The sequence below is a fragment of the Aythya ferina genome (genome assembly GCF_964211825.1).
Source record: "Aythya ferina genome assembly, chromosome: 7".
Taxonomy (NCBI): Eukaryota; Metazoa; Chordata; class Aves; order Anseriformes; family Anatidae; genus Aythya; species Aythya ferina.
The window spans coordinates 29216140-29228679 of record NC_140302.1 but is presented as its reverse complement, the minus strand read 5'-3'; the positions used below and the strand labels follow the sequence as shown (position 1 = coordinate 29228679).

Here is a 12540-nt window from a genome sequence, read left to right as displayed (position 1 = left end):
AACAACTCCAACTGTTCAGCACTATCCTACCTGCCTGTGGGATCAGCAGCTGTCTCCAAGACCATCCCAACCCCCTGGCCTTTGTGACCTTTGCCTTTTCCCCCCTCTTCCCCCTGCCCTGATGCCCCCTTACCTTGCAAAACGCTTCATCCCCTACAAAAGCAGAGCTGCGGGGCTGCTGCTGCTGGGTGTTCGCTCTCCCTTGGCAAAACCCCGCAGAGAGGGAAGGTTGTGGATGCAAAAATGAGGACTGAGAGGCGAGGAATTGCAGTCACCTGAGACCAAGCTGGGTTGTCCCACATATGCGAGTTGCACATACCTGTGTGGGTCCTGGGCGACCTCTGCGGGGCTGCTCCCAGCATCCAGAGCTGCTCCTCTGTGGTGGATGTAACCCAGTGTGGGCTGCATGCTGTGGGACAGGGCTGGCACCCTGCAAACAGGCTCTGCAGAGCACGGCTGAGCAACCACCCAAGGAAGGGAGGAGGAAGGTCACAGGTGCAGCACGTGTGGATCTCTCCCACAGAGATCCCTGGGGCATTTGGGGCTCTCAGACCCCTGCCTCACTCACTCAGAGGCTAAGGGCTGGCTTTTACAGACACTGAGGTGCGCGCCTCTGGAAATCTGGTGGAACACAGGAACCAGCTTCCTTGAAACTCCACGAGGCTTTCATCCCATCTCTACCTGACCATCAGATGCCTGGGGCTAGATATATCCCATCTGGTGTTAAAATACACTCTGCAGCACAAGAGCTGGCAGTCTGCGGCTTCTGAATTTCACAGAGGGCTTTGTCCGTCTGTGCTTCAACACAGCAGCAGGTTTCTCCCAACTCTGGACCCCAGCAAGCAGTCCCAGCAAAGCCCATGCCCTCCACCAACATATTTAATATCCACATATTAAAAAGAAGACAGCACGCACAGATTACATCCAAACCACACTTGCCACAAGCCAAACTGCTCAGCAGCACCATACAAACCGCCCTGCAGGAAACAGGGATGCAAGAGAAAGGCTTCAAACACCTGGATGAGGTTGAGCATACCCCAGCCCCAGAGCTGTGCGCCAGGCAAGGTATCAGTATCCTGCAGGGAAAAAGGCTGCGAGGAGGGAACGAATGGTGCTGTTGGATGAGCTATGGCACAGAAACCACCAGGGAGCTGCAAACCCCATGCCACAAGGGTGAACGTTGCAGTGTCTCTCACCCATCAGAAGGCAGAGGATGTGCAGGGAGACCAGGAAGAGTTTTCCAAGCAGCTTAGCTGGAATCCAGCTGGCTCCACAGGTGCTTCTGTGCTTCAGCCCTGCCTAAGTCAGTAATTCTAAAGGATTCATTTCTCTTTCTGTCCAAATGGCAGCCCTTCCTTCAACTAAACCTCCATTTTGCTGTGCCGAGGTGACGGTGAAAAAGCAGCAGAGAAAAACACCACAGTGTGAACCTTGGGCCCAACACAAGGCTTATAGCTCCGTGGGCAAACTGATGGGGTGATCCAGTGAGGCTCAGGATGCAAGCGTGAGGCCAAAGCGTCTTTGGAGATGCGTGAACCATCACAGCCCATCAGAGGCCCGGTTTGTGCTGCAGGGACTGCTGCTGTGCTGGGGACAGCTTAAAACAAAGAGGGGAGGGAGAAATGCCACAGGGCTCATCCAAAAAAATTGTAAGAAAAAGCACATACCATACAAAGTCAACAGCAAAAAAGTGGCCAGCAGGACGAGAAAGGAAACGGTGGATGAGATTTGGGAAGAGATGTCCAGGCCCCTTCCTATTCTGTGCCCTCTGCTTTGTGCAGCACAAACCATGGAACACCCTTGTAAAAACAATCGTTTTCAAACCTCTCTCCTTATCAAAAGTAGGCAGCTAAAAAATGCCTGTGAAACTAACCATATCTGATCAGTCCACATAAATTCAGAGAAGAGAGTGGCACGGACAACGTACAAAACAGAACAGAAACTCACAACCAGATCTCCTTCCTCTTACTTGTGCTCCTGCAGGTAACAAGCCAGTCACGGCGTCACCCACTGCCTAACCAGGGAGCCAGCTGTGACCAAGGGTCCTGACCAGGTCTGTGAGACCCCAGGATGAAGTGATGTTGAAAAAGCTCAGAAAAGAAAACATGAAGAAGAATCTTCCTCATTTAAAAAAAAAAAAAAAAAAAAAAAAAAAAGTAATTTCATTCTGCAGTTTTTCCATTGAGAACTAATTCTGACCAAGGTATCAAGCAGTCAAATTTTCAAATTTAGAAAGACAAACAAATCTTTAGGCTGATCCAAAAACTAACATCAAGATTACAGCTGACTAAGAGTCTGATCCAGCCTATTGGCTCAGTTGATTCAATATTTCCTTAAAAATCTCTGTGCACTGGGAACAACGCTGCCATCTACACTATCCCCCATCGGTGGAAACTCCAGAATTGCTCAGGCTCCCACATAATTTTAGACTAACTGAAAGATCTTTCAAGAAGGCTGTTAACAAATACAAACCCCCCAGCACCAGAATCCGGATGAGGAAATGCAAAATGCCAACAATTAATATTGAAATGCAAATATTTACTTGATTCAAAAAGAAAGCAAGCACCAGAAAGCTTGTGCCATGCAGTTTGTGCGATGCAGGAACTGGGAATGTCCTCAGCACGGTCTCAGTGCCAGTCACTTGATCCGGGCCAAGGCCAGAGGCAGCCTGCAGGGTCATGCATATGAGTAGCAGTCTGTGGTGGTGGCAGGAGAACCTGGGCACCTTCTGTGTCAGCAGCGTCTGTGGTGCCCGTACCTTTGGGCTCTGGAGAAGTGCTGCGAAGCCCTCGGTCCCCACTGCACACAGAAGTCTGGAGGAAGGCCTGGGGATCTCAGAGAGTCACCCCAGAGAGCTCCTGTTGCAGAGGAGAGAAACACAGATGGGATAAGGGCTTTAGGACCAAGGGATAAGCTCAGCACCTTACAGCCTAACAAACACCGTTTGGCTTGGAGTTACCTAACAATAGAGAACTATTGGAGTTAGAGATAACTTTGTCCCTTCAAAGGGCAGCTGGAGCTTTCCATCCCGGGAGCCCAGGTGGGTTCGTTTCTTCTAGCAGGGCCCATGGGAAAGGGGAACAGAGAGAAGGGGAAGACTAACAAAATTATTACACCTTCTTGGGCTTCAGCTTGCTTAGCGAGTGCATAAAATAGGGTGCAGCTTCCTGAGAGAAGCATCCCAAACCTCTCTGCTCTCCGGGTGACACACCAAGCGAGCACCAAGGCCACCAGGAAGCTATCAGGGAGGTACAGCTACATCTCTGCTAAAGGGAGAGGTGGCATTTGGGAGCAGCTCAGCGGGGCTGGGACGAACGGATGAGGCCTGTCACAGTTGCTGTCTCCTGAGGTTTATGGCTCTTGCAGTGGGGTCCTTCACAGCCGTGGCATTCACAGTGGTAGCTTCCAGCCCCGAGGATTCACACGTCCTAGTTCAGGCAGGGGTTGGGTTTGCAGAGGCTCACGGTGCTCTTCGCTTCTGCAACAAATGCAAGCAAAACAGCAGGGTCAGGCACGGTGACAGAGCGGTCATCGTTCAGACCCACATCTGTCAGGAAGAAATTCTAAAGAGATAGCAGCTGAATGTCCCCGAGGTCAGGAGATGTCAGCTGGGGTGAGCGGGGTGGGAAGCACACAGACACGGCAGAGGGTGTAACCCTACAGCCCTGTTTGTACACGGAGGGCAAACTCCTCTGTGTTTAACCTGGAGAAGAGGAAGGATGGCTTTGCTGGATGTTCTGATCTAAAAGGAAGCATCTTCAGAGCCGTGCGCTGAGGACATGGGCACCTCTAAAACCCCCAGATCCAGACACTGTCAGTGCAGAGTGAGACACGTGCCCTGCTCCAAGCAGTTTGCAAGCCCAGACACCCCCGGAGTTCAAACCCCACTTTGCCCTGGAGAGGCCCTGAGTTTGTACCAGAGGTCAGCAAGGACAAGAAGTCAGCTGGGATGCAGGGATGGCACGAGGGGAAAACAATACGGGAGCTATTTCAGTGCTTTTTCCTTGGAGATGTGAGGGAAAAGCCTGCAACAATAACCTGAGATATTCTGTTCTTGTGAAATATGGGACAGATTTCCCAGCCCTCTGAAAGGAGCAGACTGCAGCTGGCAGCAGGGCTGGCAGCATTTCAATAGCAGCATCCCAGAGAAATTTGCTTCCAGCCTTCCGGCACTTCCACAGCAGCGTTGGCAAGGGTGTGAAATTCCTCCAGGGAACAACCACGCGGTGTAGGGGCTGCACCCGCTAGCCTCGCCCTTTGCTCTGCAGCAGGAAAAGCAGGCAAAGGGAGTAGGAAAGGAAGAAGAGGGAAAGAATGCAACTTCTATCCTCTATCCATCAGAACGGTTACTACAGATCACAACACGTTATAGTCATTCCCCCTGTAGAGGTAAGGACGATTGCACGTCAACACTCAAACCTACACCTGAGACAGGCAGCTTTAGCACTGATGCCAGTCCTAGAGTTGAGGGATCTCAATCATCAGTTCCTGTTGATTTGACGTGGAGTCAAGTTGACCTCAACTGCCTTTTTGTTGTGGTCAGACATCCCAGATGGGGTCCTGCCTGACGGCACATCCCCATGGACAGGTGTCTTTGCCTTCATCGCAGGGTGGCAGAGCTGCTGGCAACCAAAGCCAGAAGGACCTCTCAGACTCACCACGCACCTCCCAGGCCCTGGCTGCCCCCCTGAGAGCTTTCCTGGTGCTCTGCTCCACACGCCTTGTGTCCACCACTTCCCTCCGCGGCTGGCACACAGCGCAACCCGGGGGTCCCTCTTTGGGGGAACCATGCCCAGACACCATTGCTCTGAACTCAAGCCTCCTGTTAACACAACATCACCTTAAATCAGCTTCTTTCACTCCAGGGAGTCTACCCTTTGATGATGCCGGTATTTCTATTCATTTGTTATTTTTTTATAATTAACACTTAGGATCCTTTCTCCTAGACCCCAGGTCATCTTTTATGGTCTCTTTTCAGCTAAGCCTTGTAATAAATACAATACTCCAGGTGTCCAGGGACAGGGTCTGTTTTTCACATACTTCTATCACGAGTCTTTCTTTTTAAGTCCTTTCACAGACAATGATTCTGCTATTAAGTCTTGGACTTAGAGCAGAAGAGTGAATGAAGGGTTTATCTTTACATCAACCTGGGTCCCAGCCTATACAGTACAAACAGTGATTACCTGCACGTGAAATGAAAGCGACGATTCAGTCTCAGGATGTTATTAGCCTGGATCATTGAACCTTGCTGTCTCTTCCCCTTCATCTGCGTCCTTGTGGTTAATTTCATGGTAATAACACATAATAATACAACTGAAAATACCGCTGCAGTAGCAGCACATTGAACATCGCCAGGTAGGAACTGCCTGCAGAGGCCTGCCAAGAGACAGGCTCCTCATCCCAAAGAGACAGCTCTGTCATTGTTTTTCCAACCCTGGAAGAGCCACGGCATGCCAATAGATGAAAAAGACCTTTGATTGTGCTGTTAATCACAGCACTGCTCAATTTGCCTCTTCTTTTGATCTTACTTATGGGTTAAAACATAACAAGACCAAAGAGCTGAATATTATACTGATACAAATGAGAAATAAGACATGGCATTTCAAAAGGGGGAGAGATGAGCAGCAAGGAACTAAAAGGACTTTCTCCACCACCGATGTCTGCAAACCAGGGCTTTCCATTCTGAAAAGCTCATTTCAATCAAACACAAGCATTCACACTCAGCACACACGTGTTTCAAACTTGATTTCAGTATTCGTTTCCCAGCTGGGACTGCCCCTCAGAACTTGAAATCGTGAAGAAAGCACACAGACGTGAGATTTACGTGAATATTTGAAAATTCTGCCCTCCTGAATGCTGTGGGGATAAGGATTTCGTTCCGCAAACAAAATTAAGCATAAGGTGTCTGAAAACCTCAATTTATCAGTCTGCAGGCTCCAAAACCAGACAGACTTTGGATTTAGGATTAAATCCTGTGCAATGCAAACAAAATCTTAGTGTCCCATAGTGGGACACTCGCTCAGGTTCCTCCTCCACTGAAATTCAAAGCATCGATGCGCTTCATGAGACTGAATGCATCCCTGTGTTGTCCCACCTCAATGAGTATCCTGACATCAGTATTGTATTGGGCCACCCCCACGTTTATCAGTGAGTCCCAGCCCACCGCTGCTTGGAGAAAGCTCTTGAGGAACACCTTGTAGCGTAGGAACCCCTCCAGTGTGACTCCTGCTGAGCTGTCTATCAGGAAAAGGAGATCCACGCCACACTCGAGGCTCACTCAGCTTTGGTGCTGAGAGAGCAAGGTGTTGTGTACGGTGTGTACTGACCCCTAGAGTCATTCCTGGGGCCCTGCCACGGGCACCACCAAGGCAGGACCCAGCTGAGAAGGAAGGAGGGAGAGCACAAGTTCATACCTACCGCAATGGATGTCTCCTCCATACCCGACCGGGCACAGGCAGTGGTATTTGTCCAGCCCCTCTGGGACACAGGTGCCGCCGTTCTGGCACGGCTGGGAGTTGCAAGGGTCTAAACGGGACCAGAGAAGGGAAAGATGGGGAGTCAGCAGGGAGCCTGCCCCTTCCCATCCCGTGCTGGCTCGAGAATGGCCTTTGGTGTGGAAATGGCTCAAACTTCAACCTATCTTCCTACAGCTGGAGCTAACGCAGGGCCATGTGCACCCTCGCTCTACTGGGGTTGTTCTCAGACAGACAGCAGTGAAGACAGCAAACCAGACTGACCTCAATGCATTTGCTTTCCAATAATGCCAATGAAGTTACCTTCGTGTAAATACAAAATAGTTAAAAAATATAAAAAAAAATAAAAAAATAGAAACTCTTTGCAGTCCTTCCAGATTTACACTTATAAGCACAACCGTGCTTATGAGTGAGGTCTGGTGTTCCCATTCTGAGAGGTGAACAGAGATACACCAAGACTTAGGTCTAAGACCCTTCAGGGCTAGAGAAGCATTTCAGACACCACCTCCTCTTTTCTCACTCAGTGACCAGGTCAGAGCTGGGACCGGGGCTACCTGGGGCGGTGGCATTGTAGATGGAGCCAGTGAGGGCGCTGTACAGGCCGTTGATGGCACCGTTGGCATCTTCAACGGAGAACATGTGCTGCTCGGTGGGCTCGCTGGCCAGCATGCGCAGCCTCTTCAACCTGCCAAGCAATGAGGGGGTTCAATCGCTTGTGTAGCCAGGCCCTAAATGGTCCCCAAGGAGCTGAGTACCAAAGCAAACCCCACACTTGCTGTTTGGTAAGCTGGGCCTTCGTGCCCAACACTGTGAAGTTTCCTACCTTCGAGACTTGATTCCCACTGTGAAAATGGTGATCCCTCTCTCCTTCAGCTGCGTGGCAAGCGTTGTGGTACTTTTACTGGACTTTCCATTCGAAATGATGAACAGGATCTCAGGGACGGTCAAGTTTCTGCCACCCGGGAAGCCCTCGCAGAGAATGCATTCCAGAGCCTGTTTGATCTTTTTTCTCCCACCTCTAGAGAGAAGGGGGATAAAATTGGAAAAGCAGAAATTGAACTTTTTCTCTTGCTATTGCTGATTTCCACATTTCTAACATCTGGAAGGGAGGAACTTCACTAATTTCTGTTGCCATGCAAGGCATCCACAGAGACGTCCAATCTTGTCATTCTTGTCATCTTTCCATAGGTCCCATCATGCATCCCTACCTCTCTCCTCTCCAAACCAGAGTTGTGTTAAGAAGACTTAATAAAACAGAGCACTCTATGATGTTTAAGTTTTATTTCCAGTTATGACAAATATCAACTGCTTCTATTTTTCCATTTGAAAATGAAAGCCACTTCTTTAAGAGTGGTTTGGAAAAGCGGTCTAACAGCAACCTCTTGTGGTCCGGTCAGAAACACACTACAAACGGATGTAATGAACAAAGACCAGCACCTCAAAAGTTTTCCTTTTTCTAGGCACATAAATGTGGTATACATTCTTGTCACATATCACCCCTTTTCCTCCAGAGGATCTCCTCCCATTCTGAGATGAGAGCTACAGCCGGGGAGCCGTGCGTCGCAGCTTGTGGCCAAGAGTCTGCAGGCTGGCAGTGGGCAGAAAGCCTTTGCCTCTTTCTCCCTGGTTAATTTTTTAATTTTTATTATTATTTTTTTTTACTTTTTTTATTATTATTATTTTTTTTTTTACAAAAGTTATTTGTCTATCCTGTAGAAAAGCTCCTGAAAATACAAATGCTAAGCTTCTTAGTGTATTCCCAGAAACTCAGCAGGACTGAATACAAGGCATGACTTCATCATGGCTTTGCCAATGCCCTTTACTCTAAGTAAGCATAAAAAAAAAAAGCCACTCGGTGCTCCAGTTGTCTAAACCTACACTAAATTCAACTGAAAGCAATACCCTCATCTGCTAGGTTGCATGCCAGCAGCACTGGTATGATAGGGAAGGTGCACCAGCCACAAACATTCACACAAGCTGTCCCCAGCCCTTCTCATTTTGGAGATGGGATCATCTGGAACAAGCATGGGGCCATTTAAAACACAATACAAATTGTCTATATCAGCCCTTTCTTGTCCTTCCCCAGGAAACCATCCATTCCCTCTTGCTTGCCCCCCCCTCCCCCCCCTTTTTTTTTTCTGGTAAGTTTTCCCTGTAACACAACACAAAAGGTTTTCTTGATTTGAAAGCACTGCATCAAAACCCAGCTAACTGATGTTGCTTACAAGTCAGAAGTGGTCACACTGCTCACCATACGTACGCCGTGCTGAGAGCAGCAGACATCTGTGAGAAAAGCTGAGCAAACCTTTCTCCCTAACACAGATCAACAAAAGAGAAGGCACTTGGAGGCCATATCGATACCTCAACTGTCACCAAAAAAAGTGTTATTTGGGTTGGTTGTCAGGCCCTTTGCAGATCCAAATATATTTCTTGGTGATGAGAAGTCTGGATTCTGAGAACCTCTGAGAAGAGTATATTTGGGCTTCTAACTCTATTTCCTGGTACCATGGGAACACATCCATGTCATTCAGAAAGAAAAATCTGTCTGAAAACCCAATTTCTATCCGAAAACCCAACTTCCTTGAATTCAGCAGATACAACACATCACAGATGTCAAGGGGCTAGCAGTTCATCGCTACCTGCTAGGTCAAAGGAAATTGTAACCACCAAAACCCAAAGGTGCACACTGTCCTGCCAGCGCTCAGCCAGGCGGGAAGGCCACACTTGCTTTTTCCTCTGCAAGCCCAGGGCTGTGGGTGTGCAAGCTCCTCACCGTACAGCCCAGCAAACAGCAGCAGAGTGTCCCTGCACCTCCTGCCAGCAGGAGGAAGGATGTAACCCACCGCCCTGCACAGAAACTCTCCCCTATCTACCACATTCCAGCAGGACACTCCCTGTCAGCCTGCACTGACAAAGACAGAGCAGGATGCACGCTTGTCGCAGGCTGTGGATTATGGACCACAGGCACTGGTCATTCCTCCTCCTTCCTACACGTATCAGAGTGGTGCACGCACAGCTGAGGTGCAAATACCTGGATCTTGCAAAAAGTCTCAGTCCAGAGATCATTCATAGCCCAGAAAAAAGAGAAGAGCTGTAAAATAAGCTGACCTGAACGTGGTGCTCTGGATTCTCTCTTCCACTTCTTGTTTGTTTTGGTATGAATCCAGTGGGAACTCAATGTGGGGAGTTGAAGTAAACTGTATCAGTCCCACATGGACCTAAAAGAAAAGGTTGAAGAGTATGAAAGGAAGGTGCGAGCCTTTTGATCAATTTACAGATTTAGAAACAGTAAATTGTATCACAACAAACATTGTTTCGCATGTTGAACCACTGGCACTCTAAATATATTTTTAAGAAAGAGCATAAACCACAACATTACCTGTACTGATTTGATTACAAACAAGGAAGTTCAACTGCAGACAACATCGGATGCTCTGCTGCAGTTGCAGGCAGCTCAGGATCTGTATTTATCCATTCAGAGCAGCTTGTAGTCTCAAGGATAATAATACGTTTATAAATAACGCCTTTTACACCAAACTATTTAGACACTGCAAGGGCAATCTTTCCATTACTAAAAGCAGCTCCCTCTGGCACTGAGCACAGCAGGTAACTCAAAGCAATTATTTTTCCACTGCTTCCTCTAAAACTATATGCATTAGTTGAAAATGCCTGAAAATGCAAACAGACTAAATTATCTATATTGGACTATATATCTGGAATATTTCACTGAAGCCTTACAAGAAGTGTTATGGAATGTGACACCTTGAAGGTTAAAAGGCTACTGATTTTCAGTCCTATGTAAGGATTAACAGAAAGATATGGGGAAGCATGGTATTTAAGAAAACGACTCCTCGAATCTGCAAATATTGCATGGATGAAGGAATACAGCATCCAGCCAGGACCTGTCCTTAAGCAAATTGTAATGGGAGATTTCACGGGAATGAAAAACTCCCCTCTGAGCAACATCCCTGTTGGCTGCAGAGAATGTAGGTCCACCAGCAGCTGAGGAGGACTATGACATTGTGAAGAGCTGTGGCAGCGTATGGATTCCCAAATGCCTCTGTACATAGCTGGCATGAACTGCTTCTGTTCTGCCCTCTGGGCTTGTTTTGGAGTAGGGACTTTCTAGAAGCAGGGCCAACAGACTGTCATTTACATCCCTACAGAGAGGTAGAGACCTCCCTACAGAGAACTTGCCAGAGACTAATTCTGCTACTTTCTGGGTGGGGAAAAAAAAAAAAAAAAAAAAAAAAAAAAAAAAAAAAAAAAAAGTGCTACCATTTGTAGTCTGTCTATAAGCATCCAAAATCCAATAAAAATCAGTAAAACAAAAAACAAACAAAAACAAACACACACAAACAAAAACACAAACACAAACAAAAAACACAAACAAACAAAAAAAAACCCACAAACAAACACAAACAAACAAATCAGAATCTTTCACCCGAAAGATTACGTCTTTTCTGAAGACCAAATGGAAGAGCTTAAATCCATAAAGATTCAAGAAGAGTCCTCCAGCCTCACTGCTTCACAAACCTTTGCTGCATCTTTCTGAATAACTATCCTGACCCCAGGGGAGCTGCCAGGATGAATTTTGCAATTTCACTCAGCATGCTATCACTGGCCTTCCCACACATCATCGAGCTGCTTGAAACTACAATGAGACATTCCTGACACTCACCCTGTCTGGATCGATGTCCAAGGCATCACAGAGTTTGCCTGCAAAGTGCTTTGAATCATTAAAGCTGCTGCTACCAACGCTGTTGGAGCCATCCAAGAGGAAAAGGATATCAACTGCAGCTAGGAGAGAGCAAGATACGTGAGCCGCGGAGCGAGCCGCTCTCCAAGCCCGTGGCGTAGGCACTTTCGAGGCACGCTGGACTCTGCGGAGCCAGATGTGTTTCATCTCCAGCGGTGTTCAAAGCACGCTCTGCTTTTGTAAACACAAACTCTGCACAGCTCCAAGGCACTGACAGAAACACATTTCACAAAGATCTGACCATTCTCCTGCCTTCAGGGCTGTGTCCCTGTGTCACCCCTGCCTGCAGGAACACACTGGTTCCTCCGTGCACGTTGTTGAGGCATCGCGCTGCAGGGGAAGCGCTCATTCCTCTGGCAGGGCACACAGCTGAGGGGCTGGTGGTGATGTGCACCAGGGAGAAACGTCCACGTGGAGCACACCACGATGGAAAGTCTGAGTTGAACACATGGCACTGCTACGGGATGGGGCTGGAGGGCATGTCTGGCATAAGAAAAGACGTAAATTGACAGGCAGACAGTAGAAAACGTCTAACAGGAGAATGAATGATGTAGTCTGTAAGTAGGGGGTGCTTTAGGAACTAATAGGGCCCCAAAAGAAAAAGAAAACAAACACGAACACGAGAGAAACAAAGAAAAAAGAATTCAGAAAGTAGAAGACTTGAGTTATAAAAACAAACTTACGCTGGTCAGCAGCTGAAATCTTGCCAATCGTCTCCTGGTCAGCATGAATTTCTTGTACATTCTTGGACTTCGGCAAAACTGTGGGATCAAACAGATCCATCAATACCAGAAACTGCCTTCAAAAAAATAAATAAATAAACACAGCCTTTAATCTGTAGCAGTAAAAATGCTGTTTTGCTGGGCAGATTTCACACTTGCAAAAAAAATAACGTAGTGATGCAGCTCAGCCCATCAGCACCCCGGGGAGGAAATCCCTTCTGGCAGGGACATGGACACAACTTACCAAGCACCTCACTCCTGCACAAGGGAGAACGGTGCCCTGCTCACTGCAAGCTGTGCCAGGCTCCAGCTCTGAAGACTGCACACCAAACAGCTGCAACTGGAGGCATCTATGAGCTTTTAATATCATAATAACAGCACCAGCTTTTCCTGTTTCAAATTGACTCTTCACATACAGTCACGTGTGTTTGGAAGCTGTTTCTCCAGGTATCGTTTTCCCCCTGTCCATGTGAAGCTAAGTTGCAGAGGTTTACACAAAAACCTCCTGGATTCAGCTCTCGCACCTCTGAGCACAGAACTCCAGCTGGAGACGGGGAGGCAGCTGAGAGAGAAACCATTGATGCAG

The 12540-nt window shown here is 47.8% G+C and overlaps 1 protein-coding gene across 1 annotated transcript; it reads right to left on the bottom strand.

The window, feature by feature from the left end:
- Nucleotides 1–5190: 5190 nt before the first annotated feature.
- On the bottom strand, nucleotides 5191–12015 carry VWA2 (von Willebrand factor A domain containing 2; the record flags this gene model as incomplete). The annotated part of the gene is given in 8 exon segments (XM_084525503.1): nucleotides 5191–6277; nucleotides 6279–6289; nucleotides 6418–6629; nucleotides 6994–7158; nucleotides 7297–7491; nucleotides 9582–9691; nucleotides 11155–11273; nucleotides 11916–12015. Coding segments are annotated over 8 exon segments (1170 nt in total). The 3' UTR covers nucleotides 5191–6019.
- Nucleotides 12016–12540: the final 525 nt, after the last annotated feature.